The sequence below is a fragment of the Doryrhamphus excisus genome, chromosome 15 (assembly GCF_030265055.1).
Source record: "Doryrhamphus excisus isolate RoL2022-K1 chromosome 15, RoL_Dexc_1.0, whole genome shotgun sequence".
Taxonomy (NCBI): Eukaryota; Metazoa; Chordata; class Actinopteri; order Syngnathiformes; family Syngnathidae; genus Doryrhamphus; species Doryrhamphus excisus.
In genome coordinates this window covers 10,843,773-10,857,191 of record NC_080480.1, presented here as the reverse complement: position 1 = coordinate 10,857,191, position 13,419 = coordinate 10,843,773, and the positions used below count along the sequence as shown (strand labels likewise).

The 13,419-nt window shown below is 38.9% G+C and overlaps 3 protein-coding genes across 4 annotated transcripts; 1 reads left to right on the top strand and 2 right to left on the bottom strand.

The window, feature by feature from the left end:
- Positions 1-486: 486 nt before the first annotated feature.
- On the bottom strand, positions 487-6,729 carry slc25a19 (solute carrier family 25 member 19). The gene is made up of 7 exons (XM_058049446.1): positions 6,584-6,729; positions 6,051-6,202; positions 5,825-5,980; positions 5,578-5,748; positions 3,173-3,353; positions 2,795-2,925; positions 487-1,124 (listed from the first exon to the last, which is right to left on the bottom strand). Exons 2-7 carry the CDS (start codon positions 6,180-6,182, stop codon positions 927-929), a joined length of 969 nt encoding a protein of 322 aa, XP_057905429.1. The 5' UTR covers positions 6,183-6,202; positions 6,584-6,729; the 3' UTR covers positions 487-926.
- Positions 6,730-6,961: 232 nt separating this feature from the next.
- mif4gdb (MIF4G domain containing b) lies at positions 6,962-10,690 on the top strand. 2 transcript variants are annotated; one of them, XM_058050213.1, is made up of 6 exons: positions 6,962-7,158; positions 7,623-7,742; positions 7,819-7,928; positions 8,552-8,707; positions 8,836-8,928; positions 10,063-10,686. In XM_058050213.1, the coding sequence occupies exons 2-6, from the start codon at positions 7,664-7,666 to the stop codon at positions 10,288-10,290; spliced, it is 666 nt and encodes a 221-aa protein (XP_057906196.1). In that variant the 5' UTR covers positions 6,962-7,158; positions 7,623-7,663; the 3' UTR covers positions 10,291-10,686. The 2 variants fall into 2 exon arrangements, with proteins under 2 accessions (XP_057906196.1, XP_057906197.1); XM_058050214.1 differs by lacking the exon at positions 6,962-7,158 and adding an exon at positions 7,183-7,322 and having other exon boundaries at positions 10,063-10,690.
- mrps7 (mitochondrial ribosomal protein S7) lies at positions 10,393-13,356 on the bottom strand. The gene is made up of 5 exons (XM_058050212.1): positions 13,264-13,356; positions 12,755-12,946; positions 12,609-12,672; positions 12,290-12,457; positions 10,393-11,077 (listed from the first exon to the last, which is right to left on the bottom strand). The coding sequence occupies exons 1-5, from the start codon at positions 13,305-13,307 to the stop codon at positions 10,856-10,858; spliced, it is 690 nt and encodes a 229-aa protein (XP_057906195.1). The 5' UTR covers positions 13,308-13,356; the 3' UTR covers positions 10,393-10,855.
- Positions 13,357-13,419: the final 63 nt, after the last annotated feature.

The window sequence follows — 13,419 nt, the reverse complement described above, 5'->3', positions numbered from 1 at the left end:
ACTCTGGATTTGTGAATATGGAATTTTCCTAATAAACGCAGAAATTTCACAGCATTCTGCAAAGCTTTATGAAGGTTACTTTGTATAAATAACATTTACATTTTGATGTGCCACTTACCACAGCTCACTTTGAAGTACTCGGGATAGTGTAGTGCTTTTTCAAAATGGTTGCTGTAGCTAGCCCATTTTCCAACGTCATGCTAATTTTTGAAATGTTCACAATCACGGCAGAAGGACAAGAAATGTTTTTCTTTGGTTTTAAACCGCCATCTTTTAGACCGCTTTTTTAAAGGAGAATTTGGCGCCACGATTGTTTCTTCCGGTGATATTTTATTGAGGCAGGTTTACACACTGGCGCCCCATTCTGTTAGACGTGAGTACTGCATGTTAGAAATTAAAATGGCTGGCATTACAAGTCAGCCTACTTGTATGAAATACAAAAGGAATAAAATTAAATATCACACAACAAACTACATAACAGCCATTAACTTTAATAACAAAATGCTTATTCAACACTTCTCAGACCTGATAAATATCACACAGTTTATTGATAATGACGAGGCAAAAGGTTAAAATGTGCAAATGACACACCAAAATAATCCCACAAGTCTTTGATAGATCAGTCTTTGATAGTTTATAGAACCTTCTGTAAACGTGTTCTGTTTAAGTGCTCTGACCCATTTCTTGTGGAGTTATGTGGAGAAATGGTCCTCTCCAAAATTTAATTAGCTCTTGGATTAAAATGTCATCCAAATCCACTCATAACAGATAAACACCTGGTAAAAACACAACCTACATGCTTGACGAAAGGTAACAACCCATCATGATAAATAATGTTTTCATCAGTCAAAAAAAAAACCCAAACCCCATTACATGTATGTAAACACAATATAAAGCACCTAGCGACCACTTCCTGTGTCCCTTTGTTATCTTTTGTTGTTCACTCTTTGGCTCTCCTTGAGGTCACACAGTACGTTGAGGAAAAACTCATACCAAAAAAAAGTGAAACCGGTTGACAGCGCCGCCTTCAGCAGGCTGGGAGAGAGGCCTTTAAAGTAGCCTCGAACGCCCTCCTCTTTGGTGATCTGGACCACACAGTCCGCCAGGCCTCGATAGCGCCGCACCTACACATGAGCATCACAGTTAAGAGATTTATCCAGGAACATTTTTCAATAGCATCTTGAAGGTTTATTGTATTGTAGCATTCGCAGGTTGTTTATAAGTCCTTAGGATTATTATTATTATTACCATAAGTGAGGGTAGGGATGTAGATTGGTAAATTAAAAGCTTTGCCTTTCCGCTTAGGTCTCTCTTCACCACAACGGACCGATGTAGAGACCGCATCACTGCAGATGCCACACAAATTCGCCTGTCGATCTCGCGTTTCATCCTTCCCTGAGGTACTAAAATTCCTCCACATGGGGCAGGATCTCATCCCGGACTCTTGAGATGGCACTACACCCTTTTCCGGGCGAGAACCATAAACTCGAACTTGGAAGTGCTGGTTCTCATCCAGTTAGAGTTGAAGGTCGTGGCTCAATGAAGCCAGCAGGACTACGTCATCTGCAAGAAGCAGAGACCCAATCCTGCAGCCAACAAACCAAAACACCATGGCTGCACCTAGAAATTCTGACCATAAAAGTAATGAACAGAATGGCTGACAAAGGGCAGTCCTGGCGGAGTCCAAGCCTCACCGGAAACGGGTCAGACTCACCACCAGTCATACACGGAACCAACAGCCTGAATTAGCTGATCCGATACCCCATACTCCCAACACTATTCCCAGAGGAACACGGTCAAATGACTTCTTCCAAGTCTACAAAACACATGCAGACTGGTTGGGCGAACCCCCATGCACCTTCAAGGATCCTGGTCCACAGTTCCACGACTAGGATGACCTAAAAATGGACCCATTGGCTCTTTATATTAACTCATTCAATCCCCGCCATTTTTCAAAAGTCGGAACTCTCGGTACCAGCCGTCTTTCATCAGAAAGATTTTTAAAAATAGGCTCAAGACCCACCTATTTAATCTGGCTTTTAACTCATGCTCTTAGTATACTCTTTTTTTAACCTTTGAACTTGACTTTTATCTAATGGTTATTTTTATACCCTACACCTTTTGTTTTGGATCTCTTACACATGCTTATTTTAGTTTTTTTATTAATGTTCTTATATATTTTACTTTTTATGTAATTATTTCTATATACACTTTCTATATTCTTATTTTATGTTCTTATATTTTTTAGCCCATATATCTAGTGTTTCCTCAGTGGGGGCTCTTTGCGCTGGGGGCTGTCCTCGGTTGGGGGGTGGGGTGTCTCCTCTCGTGGGGCTTACCGACTGGGGTGGCTGGGAACTCTGCAGCGTTGTGGGTCCCCTGCCTACCTGTTGTGTGGTGGCCCCCCTGAGTTGCGACATCATGGCCTGGGCCGTGGGCAGCCCCCAGCGCAGATGGCAGCGCTTCCTGAACCGGTTCCTCTGTACTCAGGCAAACGAACTTCTTATGTGTGTGTGTATATGTGTCTTGTTGTTGTCTTTCTCTTTTTAACATGTAAAGCACTTTGTGCTACATTCTATGTATGAAAAGTGCTCTACAAATAAAGTTTGATTGATTGATAGAAAAAAAACAGTTTGTTTCTACCATTTTCTGCTCTTTACTAAATCAGCAGTTGAACATAGGTACGTTTCAGCAAAGACGTTTAAACATGTCTTTGGTAGCGAATGAGTTAAGTAAAACCAAAGTGTGTTTAGCGTGTGTGCACGTGTAGTACTGTAAAGAATGACAAGCTCACCTGCCCAAATTGTACTCGGGCCTCCTCAAAACCTCCAACCTGCAGTCTTTTCTTGAAGAGGTCAAATGGATACGTGATAGTTTTGCTAATCACTCCAGCTCCACTGCCACAGATCAGACTCCTCATGTTTTCTTGGACATCATTTTGAGGGGGAAAAAAACTCAAATCAACCATCAAATGCCCTGCATTGAATCAATATGCACATACACAGTAGCATGGAATAGTCTATTACATGGGAAGGGGTGGGGGGATCAAAAAGGATATATTCAGCTTTTTGATGTACTTTTAAGAATATGAATTAAGACTAAAACAGTAAACTGTACTTTAAACAGAAGAAAAAAAACTGTTTTTATGAATCATCAAACGACCTGCACTCACCTCCAGATGTCCCAGCGAAAGGAGGCGGAGTCAGAATTCTTTTAAAAATGTTGTAGAAGAAGAACTGCAATCCAGCGTAAGGAAATACAGCAATGAGTGTAGGTGAAAGGCCGCGGTAGAATGTCAGCGCTCCTTCTGTGCGCCACATTTTAGACACTGCATGTGGCAGGTTCTTGTACATCTGTTAACACACACACATTTTGTAAAATGAGCAATAATACATTCAGCACTACTATACAGTGGTGTGAAAGTGTTTGCCCCATGTTTTGCATGTTTGTCACACTTAAATGTTTCATATCATCAAATAAATGTAAATATTAGTCAACGCAAAGAACACAAAATGCAGTTTTTTAATGAATCCTTGAAATGAAAAATTGACTCCCTCCATTCTGTTAAAACACAACTTAACTGAAGTTAATTGTGATCTATCAGTCTGGAAATGGTTGTAAAGCAATTTCTAAAGCTTTGGGACTCCAGCAAACCACAGTGAGAGCCATTATCCATTAATGGCAAAAACATGGAAGGGTGGTGAACCTTCCCAGGAGTCGCCGCCCAACCAAAATGACCCCAAGAGAGCATCGATGACTCATCCAAGAGGTCACAAAAGGCCCCACAACAACATCCACAGAACTGCAGGCCTCGCTTGCCTCAGTTAAGGTCAGTGTTCATGACACTGGGCAAAAACAGGCTGCATGGCAGAGTTCCAAGACCAAAACCACTGCTGAACAAAAACAACATGACCTTAAAAAGGCGCTTCATGCTGGAAACCCCTCAAATGTGATTGAATGACAACAATTCTGCAAAGATGAGTGGGCCAAAATTCCTCCACAGCGCTGTAAGAGACTCATTGCAAGTTATCACAAACGCTTGATTGCAGTTGTTGCCGCTAAGGGTGGCCCAACCAGTTATTAGGTTTAGGGGGCAATCACTTTTCACACAGGGCCTTGTTGTTTTGGATATTTGTCTCCCTTAATAATAAAAAGTTTCATTTAAAAATTGCATTTTGTGTTCAGTTGTGCTGTCATTGACTAATACTTACATTTTTTGCTAATCTGAAACATTTAAGTGCAACAAAAAATAAGAAATCAGGAAAAGGGCAAACACTTTTTCCCACCACTGTACTTCAAATAGCGGCCTCCACTCTAACAGACGCCATGCCCAAGTTAATAGCAGTGTGTCTCCATGCTTGCCATATTACAACTTTATTCCCACAAAAGTATTACGTTTTTATTGCTTTGTTTGTACTTTATTCCTGTAAAATTACAACTTCATTCTAATATTTTGAATATATGTATTCTTGTAAATTAAAACTTTATTCCTGTTAAATTGTGTTTTTGTTCATATAAAATTAAGACTATCCTCATATTACAACTTTGTGCAAGTTTATTCTCATTAAATTACAGTGTCACCTTATTGTCATGAAATGACATTTCATTTTATTTAATGCAATTAATGCTAAAATTAAACACAATTTTCAAAATATTCTTCATTATTTATATATTTCTAAATATTATGACTTTCTCATAATATTTCAGATATAGTCTCATGACTGTATTTTTGTAAAATATCGTAATACTCTAACTTATAATATTAATGATGAAATATTTAAGATTTTTACTGAATTAAATTGTTTATTAAAAATTATTTTTTTTCTTATGCTAATATTTCTAGCTTTATCTCATCAATGCGACTTGTTTCTTGTAATATAAGGACTTAATTGATGTGAAATGGTTAATTTTGTCGTAATATTATTATTTCATATTTTGAAATATATGTCTAAAATATAAATATACAGTAAACCTCGGATATATCGGATTATTTGTTCCCACTGGTTTTGTCCGATATAAGCGAAATCCGTTATATGCGTATACCGGAAAAATGTCGATTTTACGCATATATCGGATTTATATCCGGTATATGCGTAAATCGGATTTTATCCGTTATAAAAAGGCACTTCCTTGACTATGTTTCCAATGTACCTGGACGCGCAGGCAACGCTGCAAACGCTGCAAACGACGTCGTATAGCGGCCTGTCACGATTCGGCGAATCGGAGCGCCACGATGCGGCCATCCGATATATGCGAGGGAAATTTAATGGAAATGCATTGGAACGAGACTGGAGATTTTGTCCGAAATAGGCGAAATCTGTTATAAAAAATATCCGATATATATCCGATATATGCAATGATTTTTTATTGGAAATGCATTACAGAAAAATCGGTTCTTTTTTATCTGTCCGTTGTGAGCGAATTTCCGATATATCCGAGTCCGATATATCCGAGGTTTACTGTACAACGTTCTATCATTTCTTTCTGTATTCTGACTTTTCCCTTGTAAAATTACAACTCACAATATTTATTTTTATTTCAGTCTTAAAGCTCCAATTATATGTACCAACTTCCCACCTTAGGCTCGCCCTGAGCTGCAAAGCGTGTGCGCAGCGTGTCCAGAGGCTGACACACCACAGTAGCGGAGCAGGCGGCCAAGCCTCCACACATGAAGTGCATCCCGGATGCCTGGCTGTCGAAGGCCGTCATGTCATGGACCACCTTAGTCAGACACTCAAAGCTGGCAAACTACAAAGTGCACACATACCAACACATTTTGAAATATCATTTGGTTTAAAAGAAAACTTATTGAGAAATAATATACCTGGACTGCACCATAACAAATAGAAAGTAGCTGTGCAGGGATGTGTCCCTTCCAGAAAGCAGAGACTCCCTCCTCTGTGTGAATGCAACGTGAAGCCTGAAATAATCCCCAGTACTTTCCCGATGGCCTTGCAGAGGAAAGACTCTCAATCTGCAGCTGCACAGCAACATATCAACACTAGTATTATGCACACAACATCTCCAGGTGAAAGGATATTTTCTATTACCTGAAATCGTATTTTAATGACGTCAAATGGGCTGACGACAGCCCGGGTGACTATTCCAGCAGCTGAGCCAGCCAGGGCTGCTTCCTTTGTAGTAAGTGGCGCCCTCTGTGCCCTGGGGTCATAGCCCACCATGTCTCTAAGGCCTCTGCCACCTGTTAGAATTTAAAATTACAACAGATCATGACTTTCTGGTATTTGGGGAGGTATGGATAAATTGATTAGAATTTTTAATAACTTGTTTGTAGTTTATATTCACCAAAGGTAGAGGTAATAACCAAGGTGACAAACATGTTAAGACAATAATAACCAACAGGATCTCAGAGTGAAAATGCTATTATGTTTACATGTTTACATTCAGCAGACTAATAAATGTTAGTAGTGTAATTACTGACAAAAGATTTAATAAGTAGTACAGCCTCCGTGCTGTCATGTGGTGAACTATGTAAACAAACCATAGAGGGCATGTTGTAGGACTTAGCCTCGAGCTAATATAACAACAAGAACACTTGCTATCGACGAACGGGCCTACTTACCTACAAAATGTATAGTCCTTTATTAAATGCTTCTTCGACCCGGTACATAAAACCCATATAAAGTCGTACATTCACAAGTTCAATTTATGCGGTATCCAGCATTGAAAGACGCGATTACTTCCGGGTGCACTACTGCTTCTTGTATCACCGCGGTTGACCGATGATGAAGATGGTAAAACACTGCCAATAGTGGCTGGAGGTGGACAATGCAGCCTCAGGCACGTCACTGGGTTTTACGTCTAGAATGCTCTCGAAAAGCTATTGGCGGACTACACCAACATTTATTGACTAAAAGCATTTAATGAAAGAATTAAATAACATTCCTTCATTAATTTTCTATTCCGCTTGTCCATATGAGGGGTATGCTGGAGCAATTTATGTATATCACAGAAAATACACAGTGCTATCTCCAGCCACAAGATGGCAATCGAGATTGCAGTCATCCACAGACAGGGAATCATCTTGTCTTAAATTCGTAATACTTACTCTTTGAATGTGTAGTACCTGCTTCGGTGGAGTGTTGATGCAAGAATCGCCGTGAAATAAGTACATATTCGCGTAACGTTTCTCTAAACGTAAGTAGCACGTTATTGTTGTTTATTTTTAAAGTAATCTTTCAGTGTTTTCCTGCTAACTTATTACGTTTTAAGACAGGCGTAGCTACCGATGCCTAAACCCGAACTCCCACTAGTTGAGTAGTAAAGCAGCTAGCTAGCATCGCGAACTTGGATGAAAACTGGTATTTATTTTATGAGTTACACCAATACCTGTAACCAAGCTGTGCATTTGCCAAACACATTCTCTGTGGTCGAATTAGTTTCTTAAATTCATGTACTGCGTACTGTCTGTGTGAATGAACTGTTAGCCATTTTAATCCCTGCTATCCCAATATAAAGGACCTGTGGGAAGCAGCCAAGTTGATGACAACACAGGATTGTGCAGCTATTGTTGTCTTACAAAAGACACTGTAGCCTCTGTTTACTCCGTAGTTTAAATGTTAATTTAAAGATTGGATCCTTTAATATTATGTTCACGACAGCCTGGCAGCTCTCAGGAGTATTTTAGGTGTTTCCTGCGGCTATGGAGAACTCCCCAGAAGACTACAAGATCCAGTCCTTTGACCTACAGACGCAGATGTTGCTGAAAACAGCCTTGAAAGGTGAGATTGTGCCGTGACAATGTGAAGTATAATGACACTGAAACCACATACAGTATTTGCACTTTGTCACTTTCAGATCCGGGCTCAGTGAATCTAGAGAAGGTATCCAGCATCATTGTGGATCAGTCTTTAAAGGACCAGGTTTTCAGCAAAGAGGCTGGACGCATCTGCTATACCATTGTGCAGGTCTGCCATGTTAGGGAGATATACATTTACATACATATACATTCTTCAAGAATTTACATTTTTTTGTAGTGTTGGATATGAAGGAGGTTAGAAGCAGCTCTTTAAAATGAAAAAAATACATATGCAGTATCTAAAAATTACAAAACATGAATATCAATGAGATTTAAAGCAGCTCCTTTTCTAGTCCAGACATGTAAAATATAAAATATTTGCAAAAAAGATAAAAAAAAAAACATGTTTCATTAATTTGTGATTAAATGTGATTAATTCAGAGTTAATTGTGGACACTGTGATTAATCACAAATATTTTCATCGATTGACAGCCCTAGTTTTAATACAAATTTATATACTTGCATAATATAACAATATTAACAAAATTGTAAATATGTACAATAATTGTGTTGAGATCTCTATTTTTTGTCGTTTTCCACAAATGGTACTAAGTGTATTTTTAAATAAAATTATATATAACTGTACTTTAATAAAACAATATCAATTCTAAAAATACACTAAAATAAATATATTGATTTACTTGAATTTTATGTATTTATTTATTACAGTTGAAGTCATTTTTTAATAGAAAGTAGTTGTTTGCCTGTACTGAGCAGTTTCTATGGCGGCAGGCTGAGGCCAAGCAAAACAACGGCAGCGTGTTCCGGAGGAGCCTGCTCAACCGCCTCCAGCAGGAGTTCAAGGAGCGTGAGAAGACCAGAAGTCGGTCCTTGCAGGAGTGGGTCTGCTACGTGACCTTCATCTGTAACATCTACGACTACCTTAAAGTAAGACATGTTTGGCATTGGATAGATGGACCACAGGATAGTTTGTTTCCATTGAAAGGTACCAAAATGAAACTTTCATGGAGCTCAGAAGTCAAGTTGTTTCTCTTATATCCTGATGTTGTTCACAGGTGAACAACATGCCCATGGTGGCGCTGGTCCTTCCTGTCTACGACTGTCTGATGAGGCTGGCGCAACCTGATGCTCTCATGAATGAAGAGGAGGTAAAGGAGACTGTACTTAAATATTTGTAAGCACTTTTCTTGTGTCGCTGAGTAGGTTCTTAATTATGCTGAAGTCGATTTAAAAAAATGCTGCTTGACATTAGATTTGAAGAAGAAATAGAATGAATCAAATATTTTTACATTTATTAAAGTTTTGAATCTATACAGAGATTTTTGCTCCAGAAAATTGTCTGATCTTCACACAAATTTAAATATTAGTCAGTCCCCAAAAAACAAGAACAACATAATTTAACTGAGATTAATTGAGATCTGTCAGTCAGGAAAATGTTATAAAGTCATTTCTAAAGCTTTGGGACTCCAGCAAACCACAGTGAGAGCCATTATCCACAAATGGTCAAAACATGAAACAGTGGTGAACCTTCCCAGGAGTGGCCGGCCAAACAAAATGACCCCAAGTGCGCAGTGATGACTCATCCAAGAGGTCACAAAAGATCCCACAACAACATCTAAAGAACTGCAGGCTTCACTTGCCTTAGTTAAGGTCAGTGTTCATGACTCCAGCATCAGAAAGACACTGGGCAAAAACAGCCTGCATGGTGTTCCAAAACGAAAACCACTGCTGAACAAAAATACATTTTGCCAGAAAACATCTTGATGAAGACCTTTGGGAAAATACTCTGTGGTCTGACGAGACAGAGGTTGAACTTTTTGGAAGGTGTGCGGGCATAAAAGTAACACCACATTTCAGAAAAAGAACATCATACCAACAGTAAAATATGGTGGTGGTAGTGTGATGGTCTGGGGCTGTTTTGCTGCTTCGGGACCGGGAAGACTTGCTGTGATAAATGGAACCATGAATTCTGCTCCTGAAGGAGAATGTCCAGCCATCTGTTGGTGACCTCAAACTGAAACCAACTTGGGTTCTGCAGCAGGACAATGATCCAAAAGTGGCCTAGTCAAAGTCCTGACTGCATTTGTGTTGTTATTGACCAATATTAAAATTAGTTTGATGTGAAAATTTCAAGTGTGACAAACATGGGAAAAAAAACACTTTTTCCACACCATTTTGTTTTCTTTCCATCAACTATGGAAAGGCTCCAACTCACACGTGACGCTGAATGCTATAAATGGTGACCAAGAATGAAAGAGATCACCTTCCCTTTTCTGCCACAGGTGGACTGTCTGGTGCTGCAGCTCCACCGCATCGGGGAGCAGCTAGAAAAGGCCAACAGCCAGCGCATGGATGAGCTCTTCTTCCTGCTGCGGGATGGCTTCCTGCTTCAGGAGGGCCTGACCTCTATGGCCCGCCTGCTGCTGCTGGAGATCCTGGAGTTCAGGGCGGGAGGCTGGGTGCTCAGCGGCACGGCACACAGGTACTACTACAGCGAAATCGCAGACTAGGATACTCGCCAGGACAACGGGAGTTCACCAGCAACTTTTTTTTTTTTTGATGGACACAAATCACCAATGAGTGGAGATGATGTTGTCAATGTGCAATAGATCATAAGTTCAGTTCCTGAGTTCATTCACTGACTTTTTTTTATTTATAAAAAAGTTTTATATATTGAAAGCATTCCCTCTATGAACATTGCTGAACATCAGATTCAAGCTGGTGTGATGCTTGCTTTGTTTCTAATGTGTGACCAATAGTTAAAGGAGTTGTAGTTTTGAGAGATATTTTATTAAAAGGTTTGAATTTCTGTCACGTCTTGTTTTTTCAGCAGTTATTACATGAGGCAGCTACAGCATATATGCAGGAAGAGTTTGTTTTCATATGATTTATCCAATAAACCGTTACCATAATGCATTTTCCAGATGTTAGCATGACTTTTGCACACCATCCCTAATCAGAGGTGTGATGCCTCTCACCTCTGGATAGTCCGCTGTCATATTAGAGCTGTTTTGTGGGGTTCATTATTTCCAAAAGCATGTGACACCCTCTGGTGTCCCGTCTTTGACATTTGGCCTACCACCAGCGGTAATGGGCGTATGCTCTGTTGGCTTCGGCCATCTTGTGCATCTCTGTCTTCTTCTTGAAGACGTTGCCCTCCTTGTTAGAGGCCGCCAGCAGCTCCTGGGAGAGTTTTTCGTACATGTTCGTGCGCCGATGTTTATTGTCCCTGCACTCCGTGATCATCCATTTCATTGCGAGGAAGCGTCGCCTGTTGTCTTGAAGCGGTACAGGCACCTGGGTGAGGGTGTAGATACACAGTGTAGTTACAGCTGCTTTGTTATGGTAGTTTTTGTACAGCCATAATGAAAAGAGAAAAATTAATCCATGTGAAATTATGACTTTATTCTTTTCTCAAATCTACACATTTTCTCTTGGAATTTTTCCCCCTCAAAAATCAACTTCTTTCTTGAAAATAACTTCTCAAAAATGTTATTTCCCCAAAAAATACTGTTGTAATAATGTTCAAACAAAACTAACCCATTACCATTATTTTTCTTTGATCCCCCCACACACAAAATCTCAATGACCCCCCTCCATTTGTCTTTTTGTCACCCTGCAAAAATATCATTTTTTTCCTTCAAAAATAAACTAACACTACTTTTTTTCTCAAATTTTTTTTTTTCTCTCCCTCAAATATAGAACATATTTCTCAATCTTAATTTGGGGGGATTTGGGAGAAAAATATGCAATTTTATTTTCCTCAAAAATAAAAAAATGCAACTCCTACATATGTTTCTAAAAAATAATAATTTTCTTGAAAATCTAAATGTTTTTCCTCAAAATCAGCATACAAATATGTCATGTTTCCTTTAAATTAAACCTTTCCTCCCTCAACTACACAACTTATTTCTTAACCTTAATTTTCATTGCCCCCCCCCCCTTTTAGTGTGTAAACTTGTATTTTGGGGAAAAACTCAAAAATGTTATTTTCCTCAAAAATTGTTTTCATTAAAAAAAAAAAAAACTACATTTTGTTCTCAAAAATTAGATTTTTCTTCAAAATCTATATTTTTTTCGCCAAAGTTTGTCTTTTTCCCCCTGCAAAAATGTCCTTTTTCCTTCAAAGATGGAAAAATAAGTATTGTGAAAAAACAAAACCTTTTCTCCTTCAAATATACAACTTTTTACTCTTAGTGTGTACACTGGTATTTTGGGGAAAAATACTCATTTTATTTTCGCAGTTTTTCCTGAAAAAAAAACAACTAATACGTTTCTCAAAAATGTAATTTTCTCCATAATCTACATTTCTTTGTAGATTTGGTAGAAAATTTGTCTTTTTCCCTGTGCAAAAATGTCCTATTTCCTTCAAAGATAAACAAGTAGCACTACTTTCTTTCCTCAAAAAAATTACTTTTCCCCTCTCAAATATACAACTTATTTCTCAAAACCGTAATATTTTGAAGAAAAAAAAACACAGTATAAAACAAGTATAAAATCAGCACTGACCTGATAGACCCTTCCACCTCTCTTGATGCTAGCAAGGCCTACAATCGGCTGACAGTTCTCTATAGCCTGATGGAAGATGGAGTAAGGGTTGCACTCAATCTCCTCTCTTTTCCCCTCTGGAGCTTTGTGGTATTTCTCCACCTGTTTCCTCTTAATATGCTCCAATGTCTGTTGAAAAGGGAAGAACATATTTAGGCTTTTCCTCATAATGTATAGGATATATAGAATAGCTCTTGCATCATAATACATATTATATTCCATTAAGTATAATTGATATGCCTGGTGCTCTCTGCAGTTGAGTTGCATGCACATACCGTACCTCTGTCATGATCTCTCTTGCCAAAACTTTGTTTCCATGCTTCATCATCATGTTGATGAATTTACTGTAAAGGGAAAAGACAAAAATGATCAGGAGCCCCACGATGTATGTTACTGAACCAGCCTTGAACTAGACGTCTGTAGTACCTGATGAGCGGGTCGTCAAAAACTGAGCTGGTGACACTGTTGACTGCCGCCTTGATGGGTCTGACTGCCTTGAGCGCCCGCTCTTCCTTCTCCTCGGCGCTCAGTTCTGTTTCTGGTTTGTCGTAGGCCTCCTTCCTTACCTCTGGCTCCAGGTAGTATGGATTGTATCTGCTCCATCGTACCGCCAACACCCTGCAAAATCCCAACATGTCCACTAGTAAGTAATAGAATACCAGGCAATTGTATTCAAGATGATCAACACAAACGTGAGTGCTTCTTCAGTAAATTTAGTATTTAGTAAAAGATTAGCAATTGTACTTAATATTTCACGCCAACATTAACAATAATTGCGGTCTTATTTATTAGATATTTGTTCTTCTTGAACCAACCAACAATAAAATTTACAGCGATGTGTCTGTCCATTTAGCTTTTCTAAATGGATATAATCCGACACAAAACACAACAAAAAGCAGGTACTATATTTATTTATCTAATAAATACAATATTACCTCGGTGTCCAAGGTTTTAATAGTAGACCGATGGACGTCGCCATGTTGGAAATGTGTGTTTGTCAGGACCCCCCTGCGACAGTTTAGTATTCCGTAAAGGTGCCTTTATAGAATAAAAAAAATACAATAATTAAAATGTCAGATTTGTATTACGAA